The 21,415-nt window shown below is 36.1% G+C and overlaps 1 protein-coding gene across 1 annotated transcript in view; it reads left to right on the top strand.

The window, feature by feature from the left end:
* The window catches only part of HFM1 (helicase for meiosis 1), a 91,949-nt gene extending 82,485 nt beyond the window's left edge, over positions 1-9,464 (top strand). The window contains exons 34-38 of the mRNA XM_028513628.2: positions 1,049-1,159; positions 2,551-2,641; positions 5,429-5,540; positions 5,638-5,792; positions 9,241-9,464. Of these exons, the coding sequence (XP_028369429.1) occupies positions 1,049-1,159; positions 2,551-2,641; positions 5,429-5,540; positions 5,638-5,792; positions 9,241-9,310 (539 nt within the window). The 3' untranslated portion in view covers positions 9,311-9,464. The remainder of the gene's footprint in view (positions 1-1,048; positions 1,160-2,550; positions 2,642-5,428; positions 5,541-5,637; positions 5,793-9,240) is intronic.
* The last annotated feature ends 11,951 nt before the right edge of the window (positions 9,465-21,415 follow it).

The raw sequence follows: 21,415 nt of genomic DNA, 5'->3' as shown, positions 1-21,415 counted from the left end.
GTGAAGTCCCAACATATGCCTTTGTTATTTAACTTTCATCCTACTTGTTAAGGTCAACAAAAATATCAAATAACATTCATGTGAGAACTATATTTATTTGAGGGTTGCAGCCATAGGTTGACTATAGATGTAAGAGTTTGGTAAAATTCAATGAAAACATTCAGTGAGAACCAATTAGATATATAGAATTTACAATAAAGCATGCTATATATTTTATTATTTGTAAATTATGTGCTGCATACCATTTATTTATAATAAATACATAAAATATATATATATTAAACATATGTTTATATATGCATACTTTTTTGGAGAAGCAGTTATTAAATATTTATTAGCACACTGCCATGAAAAACTGCACAAGAGAAGGCAGTCAGTCCTCATAACAATCTTATCTCGTAGGTACTATTGTCATTACATTTCACAGAGGAGAAAACTAGGCTCAGAGAGTTTAAATTTCTTGTCTACGATCATACAACTAGTAGATGAGAGGTAGAATTTTTACCCACATAATCTGGCTCTAAGCCCAAGCTTTAAGCAATGTATAAACAGTAAGGATTTTTTAGCAGGAGAGAAATTAAGATATATTTTGGACAAATATACTTCAGAAAATACCCAAAATTAACTTGTAGGGAAAAGAGCTGAGGGAGGAAGACCATGTTCCAAACTAAGAAAGAAAATGCATTCAGTCTAAAAGAATCCATTGAAAATTATAAATTAGGCCAATTATCAGTATATGTAATTCAGTAAATAGAATTAGTTTAACACAGTATTCAACAATGTTTGACCCAGTACTTTTGAAGACTGCTACTTAAGACCTCTGTTTAGTCATTGAAAGATGTGTTTGATTTTTCAATAGATACTAATGATTATGGTTTATAAAGTACCTATACTCTTTTATACATACACATGACAGATTTTTCTGGATGGACTTATTCTACAACTTTAAACAAGAAAGCCCCTCAAACAATGCTGTTTAACAGAAATCTTAATGCATCTGGAAGCCACAATTTCACAGATGTGGATAAAAACAACTCTACGTTTTCAGAAGTTTTGAATGTGAACTTTGAATTGGGAAATGAAGTTTGGGATGATTTTGATGATGAAAACTTGGTAGAAGCTACTAACTTTTCAGCTGATAATAAGACAAAAACATCAGGTAAAACTGTATGTTGGCATGAAATAATTTCATGAGAAATTCTTTGAATATTTTTCAGTTCAGCTTCTGGGACTAATTTTTCTTGTCCTTTTTTATCTGCTTACTTAATTAGCTTTGTTTTTTTAAGATTATAATTGTTAGCAAAACTGAAAATTGACCATTCCACAGATAGCATTTCCTCCTCTTAAGGACAGAGGTCAAGGTTATGCCATGACTATAGTATAGCAAATGGGCTTTTTCTATTCTATTGCTCCTCTATATTTTTAAAGACTGTATTCAAATTCAGATTTTTTATTCAGTTTTCCCTCATAAAACATTATCCAGCTCTGCGTTCCAAGATCACACATGGCCTGTTAATGTTTGTGAAAGACAAAAGTACTTCCCCTTTAAAAGTATTCATCTGCTAGCAAAAATATAACAGATGACTTTTATTTCTAGTAGAAATATTAACTTTTCAGGTATAAATAAATAGGAAAGGATTAGTTTCTCCTGTATTGGATATTGTACTTAAATCATATGCAATCCAAAAATAATGGGACTTAGTTCTTTGAGTTACTGGCAGATTTACTCTAGTTCACTAAAACAGAGAAGTAAAACTCTTGGTAATGTATGACATGACAATGAGATGGAGATATTCTCTCCCATGACAGCTGCAAGAGGGAAGTCATTCCCTCAGAATTATAGTTGCCTCTGAATGTATCCATGCCAGTCTTCTTTTAAAAAAAAATCTTTGTAAAGGAAGCAATTAGAAGTTGAAATATTATTTCAGGTTCCTAAGAATTACCTAAAGAGCTAATACTCCTTCCAAAAGGAATAGGATTTGACTACCTTCACAAAATAGGCCTGAAAATTTTCCAACATGGGGGTCAAGACTCACAGTTTCCTATATTTCTGGACAACTTTGGTCCCTACCTCAATATTAAAAGTCATTATATACTGCAAGTTAAGAGGCAATTTTTACTGGTCCTTTGAGGTAGCCTAATCCTATTAGGGTATAGCTTTGACATAGGGGAAATCAATCACAGTAAATGGTCCCCCATGGTAGAGAACACTTTTAATGAACTTAATTACATGTAGACCATTGAAAACATTGAATGAACTTTAACTTGATAATTTATATGAATTAAAAATAACTAAATACATAATACTGATTTGGGGACTTTGAATGTAATGACTAATAAGCTAACGTACATGTTTTGTGGTTTTACTCTCTTAGCTTTGCTCCCTTATTTCTCTATGCAAATTAAATTTGACTATTGAGAAGAATTATTCATTCCTTCTATAACCAGGTTATAACTGTTGGAGAGAGTGAGACCTTTTAGAACTTGTGAAAAGCTCCATTTAGCTTTTTTTTCTGGCATTTAATTTCAAAATGTTATCTCTTTATATAGGATTTGGAAACACTTTGAGTTCAAGTACCAGGGGAAGTAATCTATCCTTCCAACAGTCAAAGAGCAAATTCCAAAGAGAAATGTCAAACAGGCAAGTTTTAGAACTTGGGTTTGGAAAACAACTCTATACAAGTTTTTACAACTTTATATTCTCCTGACATGTAATTGGAGGTGGACATCAAGTCTTAAAATGTCGAGGAAGCTGTAAGGTATTAGCCAGACTAAACTCACTTAATCTTAGAGCTGTGTTTTTCAAAGTGCTGTTGTCAGACCACCTGCCTCAGAATCACATAGGAAATTATATTAAAAATACACATTCCCAGCCCCACACTAAACTTACTGAATCATGGTCTCTGGGGCTGGAGCCTAGGAACCTTCATTTTACACAAGACTTGAAAGCTGAATAGAAGTTCAATAAGGTATTCCAAGTAGAAGCCTGTGTAAAGGAGATAAGGCTTTAAAAGGCATCCCATGCTCAAGGGTCAGTAAAGTGTGGTCTGTGTGGCCACAGCAGTAAGGCTGAGATTGCTGAGGTCCAATTGTGAGGAGCATTAAATAACATCTTTAGACACCTATACCGTATCCAGTAGGTCACAGACTCAAACTGACTTCAGGACTTGGTGGGCCAAAGCCAACTATAGAGTATGCCAGGTAAAGAGAGAAACCACCACTCAGCTCTAATAAGTTGTTGCTGTGCAGGAAATGAGTGTCTGATGTTGTCAAATATTCTAATTTAAAAAAATAAAAGCTAGGAATCTAAAATCTTATGTGACATCTCATGACTTTTAAATTTTGATAACTGATTTTTAAAAATGTGACAATCTATAGGACCCTGCCCCAGAAATAGTAGTAGTAGTAGTAGTAATAGTAATAATGTCTGTAGGCTGGATGTAGCCTCAGGACCTCTAGTTTTTACCTCCATAGTAGGTATCGAGGAGTTATCTAAATTGTTAAGCACAGGATAAACGATATGATCAGAAAAAAAACATTCTAGTGATTTGTGGAATGATATGTAGTGATATTTAGAATGAATTACAGAGGGTGGGGCCAGAGGCATGGTGGCCAATTTGAGAAAGGCAACTTATAAGGAGGCCTAAACTGGGGCAGAGGTGATGAAAACCGAGAGACAGAGTTGGATATTTTTAAACATTTCATAGATAACACAGATTGGATTTAGCAATTGATGGGATATGGTAGTTGAGGAAGAGGGAAGAATAAATGGCAAGTGGGTAAATGGAAGTATTATCTGAGAATATAGAATATGTAGACATTTAGAAGAGAAAACAATTTTAGAAATGTTCAACTTGATATATTTTTACAAAAATGCAAAATACATTTGGATATTGGACTTGAGTAGAAATCAAGGGAGAGAAATTATAGCCACAGCCAAAATTTTTCCAAAGAGAGTAATGCTAGCAACTTTTTATTCAAGGTCCAGTTTACTTAAGGATCATTTATTTCTCCTTTGTTAAAAAATATTAAATATGTGGCATGTTTTGGTATGTTTGCTGTTATTTAGTCATTTTACTGATCTTCGACATCAAAGAATTATAGATTTTAGAGAATCCCATCCAACACCATTGGCAGGTAATCATGCCATCTCTGCCCAGACAACTCCAGCGAACAGGAGCACAAGCACTCCCAAGTGCTGGTTCCATATTTGGATCTCTTACGCCATCCAATAGCTTTTTAAAATATGAGTTTGCCTAAAATTTCTTTTTATTATTTCCACTTGTTGGTTCTAACTCTGAGTCATACAGTTAGAAACATCACAGTGGAACAAAGCTGCAGATCTACAGAAGCCAAAATTGGTAGGAAGTAGGACAATAATGAGGCACATGAACAGTTTTGTGCACCACACCTTTAGAAAACTACAGGTAATTTGGGAAGAGTTTAAACATGACCAACAGGAGATTAGTGGATTTAGCAAGGAGTCCTATCTGGAAGTCCCTAAGGAACTACGCCAGAAGTTGTTGCTAGGAAGCAAGCCAGTGCGACCCAAGGATGTAGTTGGAAAGGAGACATGTATTTCCTTGTGCACCCTTTTTACTATTTTAATTCCTTGCCATTAATCAAAGACAAAAAATATTTAATCTTATCAGTATATGTGATTCCCTGTTTTCCTACCACTGCTGTTATTCCTTGTATGTCTGTCACATTTTAACCCATAATGTCAGTTTAAACTGCCAACTCCTCAGAGAGGCAGTGATAACCACCATTTTAAAGTGGGTTTGTACCTCCACAAGTGGGTTATTTCCTGTAATATTCCTCAGTTAATATTCCTACCTGTCACTTTAGGATCTATAATTATGTATATTTGTTGTTTACATATTGCCTGCTCTTCTACTAGAATATAACTCCCTGAGGGTTTATTTACCACTTTATACCCAGATCTTAGTACAATATCTGACACAGAGAAGAGAATAATAAATATTTTTAATGAATGAATTTAATACAGAAGATTAAAGGTGAATCTGGTATAAAGTTATGCATAGGAAAATAACTAGAGATGTCTGTCTACACTGAGATCAGAATAGGGAAAGGAAATTAAAAGTGGGATTTAGAAAAGATTTACAGACTGCTAGATGAAAGACAATTAAGTATAAGATCCATTTTTAAAGAAAACTGTTAAATGATTATTTCTGTAGGCCCTTAAAAATAGTATTGTTATCTAATTTCAAATATGTAAGTTATTGTTTTGTCCAAAGGAAAGGAAGATATAATGAGTTCTCCATGAATCTAACAGACAGAGCATCAGTTTTATGGTAACAAGTATAAACTTTAATCCTATTTCCCAAAGAATCATTGTTGATCTAAATTAGAATGGTATGTTTATCTTATTTGTCACATTTTACAAATAATTGATCTTAATTTTTAGTTTTGTTTCATCACATACGGAGCCACATATTTATTTATCAAATTCTACTATGTCCAAGTTTGGTGCATCCTCCATGATAAAATTGCCTCAACAAGATGAAAATACAAATATTGTAAGAAGCACTTTTTGTTTGTTTGTGAGTTTTTAAAATTCTGCTTGAATAGTTGAACTTTTAATGATGGCTTTTTTTTTTTAACCTCAAAATATAGGTCCATTTACAAAAAGGAAAAGAACAAAGTCTGTCACCAGAGATTGAAAGACTGTGCTTTCCTCACTCTAAAAAAAGTTCAAATTCTTCAAATTTTTTCAGAGAAGTAGATTTCTTTACTAGAAACAGTGAATGTGAAAACCAAATTGATTTCAGGTAAGAATTCTTTAAAGACATTTCAAGAAATATCAATAAAATATTTTTTTCACAGAGAAATTCAGCATTCTTTTCCATTGGTTATTTTAAAGACAGAATCTAAACATTGTATTTACTTAAACATGTTGAAATTTTAGACCTCTGGTGAACTAGCTTCCTTATGATAATTTATAATATCAAATATCTCAATTTTTGAGAATATATATGTTTGATCTTATTAAATAATACATTATATCATGATAAACTCTTTTACTGGTATGAATGCAGTATGTTGATAATACGAAGTATAGTCATTTAAGAAATCCAAATGAGGAAAAAAAATAGTTCCCATCAAGATGGCAGCCTAGGTAAATGCAGTACTTGCATCCTCCCACAACCACTGCAAAATTACAACTAAACCACAGAACAACCATCATTCAGAAATGCCTGAAATTTAGCTGAACAGAAGTCCTACAACTAAGGATATACAAAAGAAGCCACAGAGGGACTGGTAGAAGGGGTGGAGATGCAGTACAGGCCTGTCCCACACCCATGTGTGGCAGACAAAAGTCAGGAGAGATATCTCCACTGCAGAAAGCCCCCCAGAGGAGCAAGGGGTCCCAGCCCCACACCAGGCTCCCCAGACTAGGGTTCCAACACTAGGAAAAGAAGTACGCATAACTTCTGGCTGTGAAAAACAGCAGAGATTGTGGAAGGGACTGCTGGGGTCCCTTCCTCTTAAAGGACCTACATTGAGACTTACTCAGACTCACTCCCTCTGAGTTCCAGGGCTGAGGCAGCAGCTCAAAAGGTAGCAGGGACATATGGGGAGGAACTGCAGTGTCTGACATCAGGGTGAGAGCTGGAGGGGCAGCTTTCTCTCAGACAGAAGTGCTAGCAGAGATCATTGTTCTGTTCCTGAGCCTTTCTCCCACAGAGCTGGCAGGTGGGTACCATATCTGCGTTTCCATCACCCTGGCTCACACTGTTCTCCCAGCCCTGGTATTTCTTGGGACCCTGCCCCATACAACTTGTGGGCTTACCCAAGCCTTTCCCATTCAAATGGCTTGTCTTGGCTCATGCTTCAGACTTTCCTAAAATCTTTCAACTAATTAGCATCTGGCCTCAGCATACCCTCTACATCTTGCTAAGTGGCCCCAGGCCTGGCACTAGTGGCAGCTGGTCTTGGTTTACAGCTTGGCCTCTTCTGAGCACCACCAACCCCAATACAAATAGCAGTCATCTGCAGTTCACTTTATAGCTCATGCCACATGGTCCCGAGCGGAACACAGATGGTGACTGACCTTGTCTTGCACTTCCCAGGAGGCCCCAGAGCCAGCACATCCAGCAGACAGCTCCATACCACATCCAAGAACAAACCCAACAACCTCCACAAGTGACACACTCAAGAGGTAGACTAAGTGGGCACCACAGGCCCACTGAAATAAGTCCTGCCCATGGGGTGGGCCCCTGCGTAGCTGATCCTCTATGGTGGCTGCAGCCAGTCCTTGTAGACAATTAACCTGGGTGGGTCAATTGACTTGCCAACAGCTATCAAGGTCCAACTACAACTGGAGGCTGCACAAGCCCATACAGGGCAGGGGTGTACCTAGAGTAACCAGGGAGGCTATGCCACTCGACCCTACAGAACATTTACTACCTAAATGTTCCACTCTACCAAGCCTGGGAGATGTAGCAGCACTATCTAATACATAGAAACAAATACAGGGAGACTACCAAAATGAGGAGACAAAGAAATATGTTGCAAATGAGAGAACAGATCAAAACTCCAGAAAAAGTGCTAAACAAAATGGAGACAAGCAATCTACTAGATGCAGAGTTCAAAACAATGGTTATAAGAATGCTAAATTAGCTTAGGGAAAGAGTTGAACTTATAATTTTAATAAAGAGATAGGAAACATCAAAGAGCCAGTCAGAAATGAAGAATACATTAACTGATGTGAAGAATACATTACAAGGAATCAGTGATAGAATCATGAAACAGAGAATCAAGTCAGAGATTTGGAAAATAAGGGAGCAGAAAACACCCAGTTGGAATAGTAAAAAGAAAAAGAATTCCCTCAAATGTGGATAATATAAGGAGTCCTGGGAATACTTCAAGTGTACCAACATTCACATCAAGGGGGTGCTGGAAGGAGAAGAGAAAGAGCAGAAAATTGAAAACCTATTTGAAAAAATAATGTCAGAAAACTTCCTTAAGCTGGTGAAGGAAATAGACATACAAGTCCAAGCAGCACAGAGCATCCCAAACAAGATGAACCCAACAAGGCCCACTCCAAGACACATCATAATTAAAATGCCAAAGGTGAAAGACAAAGAATTTTTTTAAAAAAATCATTTCATTGTTGTTCAAGTACAGTTGTCTGCATTTACCACCCCCCCAATTCCCCCCTCCCCAGCCATCCCTACCTCAAGACAAAGAATCTTAAAAGCAGCAAGAGAAAAGCAGTTACCTACAAGGGAGCTCCTTTAAGATTGTCAACTGATTTCTCAACAGCAACTTTGCAGGCCAGAAGGATTGGCAGGAAATATTCAAAATAATGAGAAGCAAGGACCTGCAACCAAGATTACCCAGCAAAGCTGTTTTAGAATCAAAGAACATACAGTTTCCCAGACAAGAAAACAATAGAAAGAGTTCACCACCACCAAACCAGAATTACATGAAATATTGAAGGGCTTCTTTAAGAAGAAAAAAAGGATAAAAATATAAACAATAAAATGGCAATAAATACATATCTTTCAACAATTGAACCTAAAAGTCAAACAAGCAGAACAGAAACAGACTCACAGACACAGAGAACATTTTGATGGTTGCCAGATGGGAGGGGTGTTAGGGGAATGGGTGAAAAAGGTGAAGGAATTAAGAAGTACAAATTGGTAGTTATAGAATAATGATGAGGATGTAAAGTACAACATAGGGAATAAAGTAAATAATACTGTAATAACTAAAACAAAATAAGAAATCTAAATATCAATAATATTGTAAAAACTAAAATACATAAATAAGAAATCCAAATGAGATCATTTAATATTTCAAAAATTCACATTGTATTTTAGCCAAGTAGTTCTTTTATAACTCTACATGTTCAATGAGGGGAAAAAGTTAGATTAAGTCTAATAAATGCCCAAACTATGGGTCATTTTTATGAGTAACTCTGTAGCAGCTCCCCCACCCCCCACCTCTTGAATAGTCAAAGTTTTTAAATGACATTGCTTTCCAATATAATTAGAGAAATACCTAAGAGATTTGGTCCCTACCCTATAGTTTATGAAGTCTAATTTTCTGCAACAGACTTTCCACAAGGTTATATATATTGAAGTTCATTTGCTATATTAATGTCTTAGCACTCTTCAAGTTTACCCACTTCATATATATTACATTCTTTATTGTGTATTTTTAAATAAACTGTGATACAATAATATTTTTACATTTGCTTTTGTCTCCCAGTAGGTATCATCCTGATGATGAAGCTGATGAAATGAAGTCTTTTCTGGGAATATTTGATGGTATTTTCTAAAAACAAAACCAACATGTTCCTAATGTTAATGAAACAAAGTATAAAGACACCTAATTACAAAGCACACTTTTTATTTTTAAAAATAGATAATAATTGTCCAGGTTTATTTCTGTTGTATTTGATCAGTTTTGTTGATATTTTCACAGCAAAATATCTGGACTAATCTAACTTTGTGAAAAGCACTTTTACAACGGCTTTGTTTCAATAAGCAGATAATTAAATTATACATAGAAATTATTATTTTGTTAATTGGATTTTTGGATTTTGATAAGAACTAATTTAAAATTTTATTTTTTCTTAATGAAGGCATTTCTTCTTAGAAAGAAGGATAAAGCAAATTAATGCTACTCAGTGAATCTATGTATTGTATGAATTGTTCTCCAGTATTGTTTTGTCTCACTAAAGATTTTTAAGACTCCAGTGGCCATCTGAACCTGTCGTTTTATAACTTCAAGCAATAAATGAAACATTAGTCAATATAGATTATTGTCTTCTTTTAGTCTGATTTTCAATTAGTGAATTCATAAAACTTTGTTATGTTGGCTCTTACTATAGCAAAAGTTACTCACGTTATTTTCCAATAAATTGTATCTCAACTTTATTTATTGATAGGTAGTAGATAGACACACTAAGCAATATTTATTATCTAATTTATTTATAGCTACAGTGTGAAGTTGAAATCCAATTAAGAAATTTTAGAAATATTAGAAATTTTCTTTAAGCATAAAAACTTTAGAGGCAAGAGAAGAGAAACTTCCAGATGAGATTGTTATTGTTATTATTAGTTAACATTTATGAGGCGTCACATGTACTAAACATAGAGAAAAACTTAGAACTAAGAGACCTTATCTCTGTGTTGAAAAATAAGGGCAACCAGTTCCTTTATTTTAGTCGCCTTTACAATTGTTATGTTTCTGCATCTGAATCAATCATGCTACAACCTTTAAAGGTTATTAAACACCATTAAAATGAAAAATCGGTGTACTACAATCTGCTCATCTTGCATACATAGATTTTGACACTAAAGAAATACCAATTTAATTCAACAAGACTTAGTGTGATCTGCTAAGTGAAAGCACTGTGCGTGGTACTACAAAGGATGCAAATGATGAAAGCACTGTTTTTGCTCTCATAGAGGTTACTTTACATTTGGTAGAAAAAGTAAGACATATAATAAAGCAATAATAAAATATATCATAAACATCAGAAAAGTGGTTCTCAAGCTGCAGGGTGTGCTAGAATCATCTAGAGGGCTTGTTTGAAAATAGATTGCTGGGTACACACCCAGAGTTTCTGACTTAATAGGTCTGGAGAGAGACCTGAGATTTGCATTTCTAACAAGTGTCCGGGTGTGCTGATACTACTGATCCAGGGATCACATTTAGGGAGCGTTGGCAGTAGAGGTTCGAAATGCTGTGGGAGTTCATAGGAGAGAGAATGTAATCCTGCCCATGGGGTCAGGAAAGCCTTTATAGAGAAGCTAAAATTTGGGGTGAGATGAATAAGAAAGATTCTGATGGACAAATATATGAGAGAAGTACATTCTAAATAGAGGGAACAGCTTGAGCAAAGCTCCAGGGGAGAAAAGCTGTCCATTTGGGCAATGATTAATAGGTCATTTTAAACACAGGTTAATGTTGTAGGAGATCTTTGAAATGTACCTTAAGGCCAGGTTGTGAAGGACTTACTAAAAAAAACAAAAAACAAACAAACAGAAAACACTGAGCATTATAGCAGAGTAATGTTTCCCAAACTTGCCTGATCATAAACATACGGATAAAATACTAAATATACAGATTCCCAGACCACACCTCAGAGTTACTGATTCAGAAATTCTAGGTAGAGGGAACTGACAATTCTGTAAGTTTTAGCCAACACTCCAGGTCATTATGATCAGACCAATTTTGGAAACACTTGAGTAGATAACAGGTTCATTTCCTAAGTAATCAAAATAAATGATTTGACAGTGTTTTGTACTAGACATATTTTACTTTGTGCAAGTGTTTACCTGGGAAATTATGTGTATGTTAAATATATGTAACTCAAAACCCTGTTTCATACTGATGAATATCACCTTAAAGTGATATTCTTTTGATGAGGTAAATAATAACCTTGAGGTTTCCTATTTTGTAACTTAAGTTTTAAATATATTGGGTTTATTTATTCATATAAAATGAACTGTACAACAGAGCTTTTTACAAAAATATCAGTTGGGTTAAATTTTTCAAAAGTCTTTTTCAATTAAAAAGGTCCTTAATAGGCTCTATTTTTCTCAAGTGTAATGTTAGCATAATGGGACCTACCTCGTAGGTATGAAGTGAGAATTTAATAAGCCACTGCATAGGAAGCTCTTAATTTAGGGACTGATGCATTCTGTGTGCTCCATAAATGGTAGTACTAAAAAAAGTGTTTTTAAATGCACTTTAAATAAGCCATTAGTGGTGAAATAATACAATATTTATTCATCATATTTGAGTTGCAGTAAGTTTCACAGGACTTGACAAATGAACTCTTGACTTTCCACAGATGTATCATCCCTGGAAAAATGTTTAGTCTAGACCTCCCTCCTACATACACTTCTCATGCTTTCAGGTAGATGCCCTCATCCCTGTCTTCTCCTCCCCAATATTCTTAGTTGGTTTATGGTCAGAACACACAGATCTGTTTTAATATTACCTTAAATAAGTGCAATTAGAAAATGAATCCTCTGCAAATTCTATTATATTCTGAAACCAAATAGAAATGATTGCTCAATTATTCACTCTTAGGTTTTGAAACAATTTGTTCCCTAGTACAGTCAGGCAGAGGGTCCCTTTTCCATGACCCCATCAAGCACAGTAGGGAACACTCTTCTAGGACCCATAGCTTACAAGTTACATGGATAACCTTTACCCAAGGCATCCGAGATAATAATTGGTGTCAGTATGTAAGAACCTTTACTTTTGTGAGAATAAGAAGGCACCAGTGAAGAGGAAGTTAGGGCAAAGAGGAGTAAACTAATCTAAGCTTAGATTTAAACTAAGTAACAATTAGTAACAATTGTTAAGCAAGCGAACAATTTCAGTTTCAGTTTTGGTTAGTGGAACAAACAAAACAAACAGGAAAACCCTGGCACTTCTTGTCCTTTAGCATTTCAACTCCTGGCTGAGAAAAGTCCTTGCTAACCAAAGTCTGATTCAAATACCAGTAGCATGGGAACTCCTGGGAGCCGATTAGGTCCCAGGCCTCGCTCTAGACCTTCTGAGGCAGAATCCACATTTTAATAAGATTCCCAGGTGATTATGTGTACATTGCAGTATGAGTAGCCCTTGTTTACAGTGGAAAGGAAAGGAAAGGAAAGGAAAGGAAAGGGAAAGGGAAAGGAAAGGAAAGGAAAGGAAAGGGGAAAGGGAAAGGGAAAGGAAGCAATATAAGAATTTTAAGAGAATCCATTCCAGAAGACAAGTGTAAGAGTAATGATGATTACATAGTTTTCTGCACATATATTTCCCTTTATAAATGTAGTGTGGTGATACAGCTCTTGTTTAATTGCATTTCTGTAGAGGCTGTTTTTGTCACCAACTGTGTAAATTATCTTTATAATTCTCATGCATCAACTGGTTTTTTAAAAATATAGCTCGAGAGGCACTTATATGCTCTATAGAGTTTTGTTTTAATTAGCATAATAAAAGCAGATGATTCAAAAAAGCAGTCCTTGGGGATGGCTGGGTTTGGGGGGAGTAAAGGGGATTAATGCAGACAACTGTACTTGAACAACAATAACATAATTTGTTTTTTTAAAAAGAGCAGTCTTTGTCTTGCTTATTTTCACATTGCAATTTGGAAACCTTTCCCTGAACTAACATATACCTTAAAAATCCCTACATACTTCAGCAAAAAAAAAAGTCAGATGCCATAGTATTCTGAAAGATTGAGAAAAATGTGCATAAACCAGTACTCACACATATATTGTATAGTTTTTTTTAAATAAAAAAGAATTAAAATTCAGCTGACATTAGTATTTTGCCTGAAGTACTTCCTTATGACAGTAGATGGCTTCAGTCCTTTGGATACTACACAAGCAAAAAAGTCATCTCTTTTTCTTTTTTCTGTATCAATCAGTTTGAAAACTTAAACCTTTTATCACTTAGAAATTTAATGAGTTATTTTAAAGCAAAAAATTCTTCTGCAATATTTTTCTCATTTCAAGTTTATTAAAATTTATCAGTACAAATTATTCAGGCTGCAGATTATCAAAATATTAACTCAGTGGAGGCAACCCCCCAAAACGAAAAGAGAACAGAATAAAGGAGATTCATCTGCAAGTCAGGTAGATGCTCAAATGGTATTCTCTCCTTTAAAAAAAAAAAAAACTTCTGAGCATATACTACCAGTACTATCTAACATTACTGAATACTACTATGTGCTGGATCTTGTCCTAAGTCCTATAGACAGCATATTTAGTTTAATTCTTCTGACAACCCTGTGAGGTAAATTCTCGTATTGTGTATGTACTTTAAACACAAGGAAGCTAAATAAATTGCCAAAGGGCACAAAGCTTGAAATTCGTGTGATTCAAGAATCCTTTGCATAACCACTATACCATTCTGCCTAGAAATGGATGAAATACAGACTACATCTAGTCATTAAAGTCCATGCTTTTTTTATCTTTAGAGTTTTTCTCTTGGAAAACTTAAGGCAGGTTGTAAGAGGGCTCTTAGCTAGAACACAACCTAAAGATTCAGTCTCCAGAGTAATTGCTAGAGAAGCAGGACTGCTGCGACCTTCTGCCTAGATTACCTGCTCAATTACCTGCTCATCGTGCTAGGCCTTTCCCCTTTGCAGATCACCTGTAACCTTAGTTGGTTGCTTGTTTTGGTTTTCATGCATAAGATTCTATATTTTTTTAAATTGATTTTAGAGAAAGAGAAGAAAGGGGAAGAAAGAGAGAGAAATGCCAATTTGTTGTTCCACTCATTTAGGTATTCATTGGTTGACTCTCATTTGTCCCCTGCTGGGGACTGAACCCACAACTTTGTATCAGGATGGTGCTCTAAGCAACTGAGCTGCTCTAACCAGCTGAGCTACAAGTTACCCAGCTAGGTGCTCAAGCTCCAATACTTTAATGTGTTTTTTCTAACTAGCCTCTGAGTCCCTGAAGACTTTATCTTTCCTAGATCAATGACTTCATTCTGAAACTATTTTAGAGAGAGAAAGAGAAAGAGGGAAGAGAGAGAGAGACCTGTTTTCAACAAAATACTCTTTGTTAGGGCAATTGGCTTTGTCTGTGAGCACTGTGTTACAGAGTTTCTCTGCTGCTATCAGTGAAAACTAGTCTGAATGAGAGAGAAGAAACATAGTTATTTCTGACCTTTTCTGGGATCATAATACTTCAGTAATATCTGCTTGTCATATGGCTCTTATCTTTCCTTTTTTTTTTTTTTTTGCCCATAATATATGGTTATATGTGATCTTTTTCATACCTCTCATCTAGGAATATATTGTTTTGGAGAAAAGTTTGAAAGTTAAACACAAATCATTACTGAGAGTACTTGATATCATAAAAATATGACTGAACAAAGTTACTTTTGAAGTTCTATTTTTATCTTAAATTAAATTTAAAGAAAGGAAAGGGATTAGCAGTTATTATTAGATTTTTATGTTAAAAATTATTAACTTTCAATATATAAATTTCAGGTTTTTCCCAATAGGCTTTATTACTTCCTCTGATTGTCTTTTCATTTTCCTGTGCTGTCCATCATCCGTTTCCTATCCTTTTGGGATTTTCTTCAATTTCTGTTTGCATTACAATGCCATATTTCTTTTCTTTTAAATGATTTTAATTTCATTTTTAATATATAGTGAGAACACACTGTAATAAGTTCATTTCACCACTTTTCACTTTTGAAATAACTTTGTCTTTTGAAATGTTTGCCTCCTAAAATAAGCCAAGCATTATTTAGAGTCTTCATAAAAAGAAATATTGTCTTTTCTCTGAATTTTCTTTATCCATAGAAAAGAAATTCTTTTACCCACTTTTTAAAAGTAGAGGTGTTTAGTAAAATAGAATCTCCAATGTAATATTTATTTCTCCATTTGAATAGTATTTCCATTGACAAACTTATGTAAAGTAATTTATGGCTGTATGTCCTTTTGGTGGAAGAAAGATCATTTTTTCTTTTTCTTCACAATAAAAGGGCTTTATTGGATTTTTCTGATAATAGAAGTAGCATGTGCTTATTCACAATTCCTATACTATAAAAATACTTCAGCAGTTATATGCAATAGACTAGTATCCATTGTAACATAGACCTGAAAAACAATACTGCCCTGGTCAGTGTGGCTTGGTTAGAGTGTCACCATACACCAAATGGTTAGGGGTTCAATTCCCAGTGAGGGTACATACCTTTAGGTTGTGGGTTTGATCTCTGGTTGGGGTGCATATGGGAGGCAGACAAGAGATGTTTTCCTCTCTCCCTTCCTCTCTCTCTCTCTAAAAATTTAGTAAATATATTTTTAAAATAAATAAGAAGTGAATAACAAAGTACTAAATGAAAACATATAGAACCAGGATATAATACTAAATGAATTTAAAATACCTGTACAAAAGGAAAAAATACATTTTATAAAAATACATATAAACTAAAAGGTTTATGTTAAGTGAATATTAAAATAGTTCTTGCGAGGGAATTGAAGTGATCTAAGTGGGAAATGGAGTTAAAAGAGAAGAAAAGAACTTTCAGATAACACAGAATTGTATGGAGAAGTTAAAGTCACCCTGAGTCTTGTTATTTGGTGATAATCATAGCAAATTATGGAACATAGCCATTCAGATAAACACACACACATACATACATGCACCCCTTTACAGCAGTATTATCATCTGTTTTTTATATTTACTTTAACAATACAATATAAACATTGATACACATCATTTTTATGTAGCACATGTTGATATCATAACATATTTAATGACCCCCATAATGGTGCATATTTAAATTATTTCCAGTTTATAACTAATGTTGCAATGAGCATTCTTATACATGCATCTTTATATGCTTTTAGCTACAAATGTACATTTAAATTATTAAAACAAATTGTCCATTTGCCCTCCATAAATACCATTTCTACGTTCTCATATGAAACTTTCTGATTCCTACAAGGTTCTAAAATTTAAAACACTTGTAAAACACATCAGCCAACAACAAAAAATTAGCTTTAATTCCAGGCATCCGAGTGTCCAGCTCTCAGCAATAGAGTGAATTTACTTACAGAATGTGCCATATTCGGGGAGAGATTGAAGACTACCAAACATGGTGCAACAATCACGCACAACAGTTTAGCACTGTCTTCACCTGATCTAAACAGCAGGGACTGAGGGAAGTACAGTGGAAAAAGCAGAAAAAGATGCATCTAACACTTCTCCTTCCAGTTACACATATTCACTTTAATACATCAACTTTTTGTGGCTATATATGCATTAGAATCCTGAAATTTAAAAAAAAAGTGCCTTTAATTCCTAAGAGTGGGGCCTGTGTCCTAAGTAATTAAGTTTTCTGTTTTTTTACTTCATTTCTAAACTGCCTTTTAAAAAAAGATATTATTTATTTATTTTTAGAGAGAGGAGAAGGGAGACAGAAAGAGAAAAGAGAAACATCAATGTGTGGTTGCCCCTCACATGTCCCCTACTGGGGACCTGGCCTGCAACCCAGGCATGTGCCCTGACTGGGAATTGAACTGGCTACCCTTTGGTTCTCAGGTTGGTGCTCAATTCACCAAGCCACATCAGCCAGAGCCTAAAGTGCCCTTTAATTTTCATAGAAGTTTCTGACTTCACTGGCAACTTTATGCCCCAAATAGCTAAATGAGTTCCCAAACATAGCTGCCAAATCAGACAGCAGGTCCAATGCTGCAGCTCCAGCCTGGTGGGCGGTGGAGCTGAGCTGCACAGCCAGTCAGAACTTGGGCTCTGTCTAAACCCAGGCCCTTGGGCTAGTCATTGAGCTCCTCTGTCTCCATTTTCTCAACTATTACATGTAGATAAGGGTTTCCACTTGGCTGTAGTATCTCCTTTATCTAGAACAAATATTTCTTCAAATATTTGTTCATGGGTCAACTCAAGGCAACAATTAGGAGTTAATGGATGTGAAATGTTGGGAACCCAGTGAATATTCATGAAGTGGTAACTATTATCAATATTAAGACATAATATGGGGTTATGGTTGAAGAAGAGAAGCAGAGAGCAAAACATAATCCTGATGGCAGGTGAGAGTCTGAAGCTGCGTGCTGGGGCCAGGGTGAGTCTAAAATGTGAGAATATTGACAGGTTAGAAGAAGAGAGGGAGTTGCTTCGAATTAGGCTCAGCCTTCAGGGTTACCAATAGCCTCTCTGAATGGAAAATACCCGTGAGGCTTTTAACAGTGTGTAAATGTGAATGATCAACTCATCAAGGTAAAGTCCTTAAGCTTTTTCTACCCAATATCATTGCTATACCCCAAGCCACACTGCAGAAAGAATTGCTAAAATGCATGTTTTCCTAATGCTACTATGTGGCAGGAATTTAAGTTGGTAATCTCTTTTCAAAGCATATCTTTATTAAAAAGGAATTATTCAAAGCCATCTGAGTGGTAATTACTATATAAAGGCTAATTGACCTAATTAATCTAAGGTGGGTCAAAGCCTCCATAGTACCCAGAAAAGAACATTTTCAAATGAGAAAAAAAGAAAAAGAAACTCCAAAAGGAATTTCTTTAAGTGAACATCCTTAAATTTAGTTGAGTATGATTTATTTCTTGCACACAGATATTATATTGCTGCATATTATAGTGCTGGAGTGGCTGAGCTTGGATAAAAAGAGATAGAAAGACTAATTCTCTGAGGATACTGAGGAATATTCTGTTCATTACTCAGGGGAAGGCACTATATAAATTACATTATAACAATACTGCCTTTCTGATAACGTAGCACTGAAAGAAGAATTCAACATGACAAGAAGTCGAATTTACTATCATACTGTTTTGATTCTCTTGGTGATGTGATAAAGTGCATGCTGATACCTGCTTTTGTTTGATTAACTTCAGCTTCTCTGAATGCCAGCTTGTCCCATTTGAACTATTGACTGCAAAATATAAACCAGGAAAGATAATAGCTGGGCCCTATGATTGAGGAAAGAAGTATACTCTACATCTGTGGGAGACAAAATAAGGCCCCAAAGATGTCCACATGTTAATTCCCAAATTTGTTAATATGTCACATTACATGGCAAAAGGGACTTTGCAGATAATAAACTAGGGATCTTGAAGTGGGGAGATTATACTGGATTATTCAGGTGGGCCTGATGTACTCACAAGCATAAGTGAAGGGTGAAGGAGGCAAGGAGTCAGAAAAAGAGATGTGAGAAGGGAAGCAAAAATCAGAGAGAAGGGGACAGATGTGAAGATGCCACACTGCTAGCTTTTTTTTTAATCCTCACCCAAAGATATGCTTATTGATTTGAGAGAGTGGGAGGGAGAGGTTGAAGAGAGAGAGAGAGAGAGAGAGAGAGAGAGGAGAGACATCAGTGTGAGAGAGAAACATCTATCAGTTGCCCCCAGTACATGTCTCGACCAGGGATCGAACCTGCAACCTAGGTATGTGCCCTGACCAAGGATTGAACCCACAACCTTTTGGTATGTTGGATGATGCTCCAGCCAAGTGAGTCACTGGCCAGGGCTGTACTGCTATCTTTGAATATGGAGAAAGGGGCCCCAAATCAAGGAGTATAGGCAGCTGCTGAAAGCTGGACAAAGCAAGGCAATAGATTCCACCCCCTAGAACCTCCGGCAGGACTGTAGCTTGGATTTTAAAATCAAGCAACCCATTCACACTGATTTCTGGATATATGACCTCCGGAATTCTGAGATAATAAAGTGTTGTTTTAAACCACTAAATGTGTGGCAATTTGTTATAGCAGGAATAGAAAGTAATGCACCACCTTTGGGCTCACACCACAGAGCTACACTGATGTCCTTTTCGTTGTACTGAAATGAGTTTCCCAAACTGTGCCTGTAATCCAAACTGAGCTCTGACCACAAATCAGGGAGGCACTGTGGCAGGAGCTCTTGCTTTGCATCTTAGTAGTCAGAAACTCACTTTGCTATTTCTTTTCAGGTCTTTTGAGAAATCGAGTGCTAGGTTTCCTAAGTATCGGAAGAAACCGATTTCACCAGTGAATTCCCCCTCCCAGATTTTTAAAACCCAAAGACATTTTCTAAAAAGATATTTACAGTGACAAACAAAGTCTTTAATCAATTTGTTCTCTGTTCTGTGCTCAAAATTAAACAAAAGAAAAGCACTTGGAGGATGAGGAGAATGTTCCCAAAGCCTTTAGAAAGTGGTTAATTTTCTTCACAGGGAGTCATGAGCTCTGGGTATGTGTTTGGACTAACTAACAGGGTAGGCTGGGCTTGGGGCAACTGACCAAAATCTCACATGAGACCGAGGAGATGAATAATGGTGATATTAACAGCCACTGTGCTAAGGAGCACTTTTGTCACATTAAGAAACATGTGCATTATCCTTTAATCCCATCCTTACTACCCGTATTTTCAATTAAGGAAAGTAAAGCTTAAGAAATGGCCCCCTTCCCACCATCAGCTGTATCAGACTTGCTGTAGGTTTGACTCTCCCCAAGCCTGGGCTGTTCACCGCTACTCTGTGTCCCTTCTCCGTGTCCTTACAGCTGCAACTGGGAAAGTGTTCTGTGCGACAGAGTCGTGGCAGGTTTGTGGTTTTCTCGATGCTCTAAGTGGAGTACCCCAGCAAGGCCCTGTGGGTATAGGAAGGGCTTACTTAGAGGAAACATATATGAGCACCAAACAAAATCTCTTTTTAATTATTATCATTTTTTCAATTACAGTTTACATTCAGTGTTACATTAAGCAAAATCCTATTGCCCAATGCAGTGCGAGAGTGGGCAGATGGCACTGCAGCCTCGGCTTTCTCAGAAGCGCAGTAGTTCTCGTGGGCCCAAGGGAAAAGCCAGCCAGCTGATGTCACGACAGTGGCTCCATTAGAAGTGAGGCAAGCCACAAGAATGAGTAGGTGCACCTTTGGGTTCTGACCACTGGAATGGACCCACTGAGAAAGAAAAGGTAGTGGAATAAATGAGACCAGCTAGGCTGGATAGCAAGATTTTTCATCAGCATGTTTGAAGGTGAACGGGATGGCACACACCCACGGTCTTGGAGTCACTTGAGCATTTGAGGAAAACTAACACTCAGAACTAGGTAAAACGTGTTAAAGGAAATAGAAATTCAGAGTGGAAAGAGTTCTGAGAAAGGAAAAGACCCCCCTCAGCTTGAAAATAATGATGCTCAGGTGACATGTAACCACAGTGGGGACTCTCCACTCTTGTTTACTACCTTGTTTTTTCTGAGTGAGAAGAGTGTTCATCAGAGTTGACTGCAAAGGGTGGAACAAATATCGATCAGAAGGAACAGGAGCGCCAACTGTTCTAAGATTCCATGTCTGAGTCTTTGCATCCCAAGGGAAGGTAATGTAATATATTGACTGAGAAAACAGTATGGAAGTCAGATAGACCTAGAGGCTACTTGGTCTCCTAGAAAGTTACTTAACAGCTCTGAAGTTCCATTTTGCATCTCTAAAATTGGGACAGTAGCATTACCTCTTCAGGCTGGGCTGAGAAGTCGACGTAAAGCACTCTAGCACAGAACCTGGCACGTGGTCAGTAATGCACAGTAGCTATTCAGTTTATCATTATTGTTTTTATAGGCTAAATAGTTGGAATGACATCAGAAATCCTTAAGAAATTGTGAAGAAAAAAATAACAAAATAGTCAATAAAATAGAACTAATTATATTAAACATAGTCTTACCAGCTCCCAAAGTAAACAGTGATCTCTAAAAACCATGCAGTTTCAGTACAAATAAGTCATACCAGCCCAAATGCATTTCCCTTTTTCTAGGGAGCTCTTGTGAGAGAGTCAGCAGAATTTTATAGACAAAGAGAGCTGTGATTTCAGCATGACTAAGAACCTCATGCTATCCCTGTGAAAGAACCGTGGCTGATTTTTATAGGTAAGAGGATTGTTAGCTTGTTGAATAATTTGAACAATGCTAGTTAAG

The sequence above is a fragment of the Phyllostomus discolor genome, chromosome 5 (genome assembly GCF_004126475.2).
Source record: "Phyllostomus discolor isolate MPI-MPIP mPhyDis1 chromosome 5, mPhyDis1.pri.v3, whole genome shotgun sequence".
Lineage (NCBI taxonomy): Eukaryota > Metazoa > Chordata > Mammalia > Chiroptera > Phyllostomidae > Phyllostomus > Phyllostomus discolor.
The sequence above is the reverse complement of the archived record's forward strand: the minus strand, read 5'-3'. Positions and strand labels throughout refer to the sequence as shown.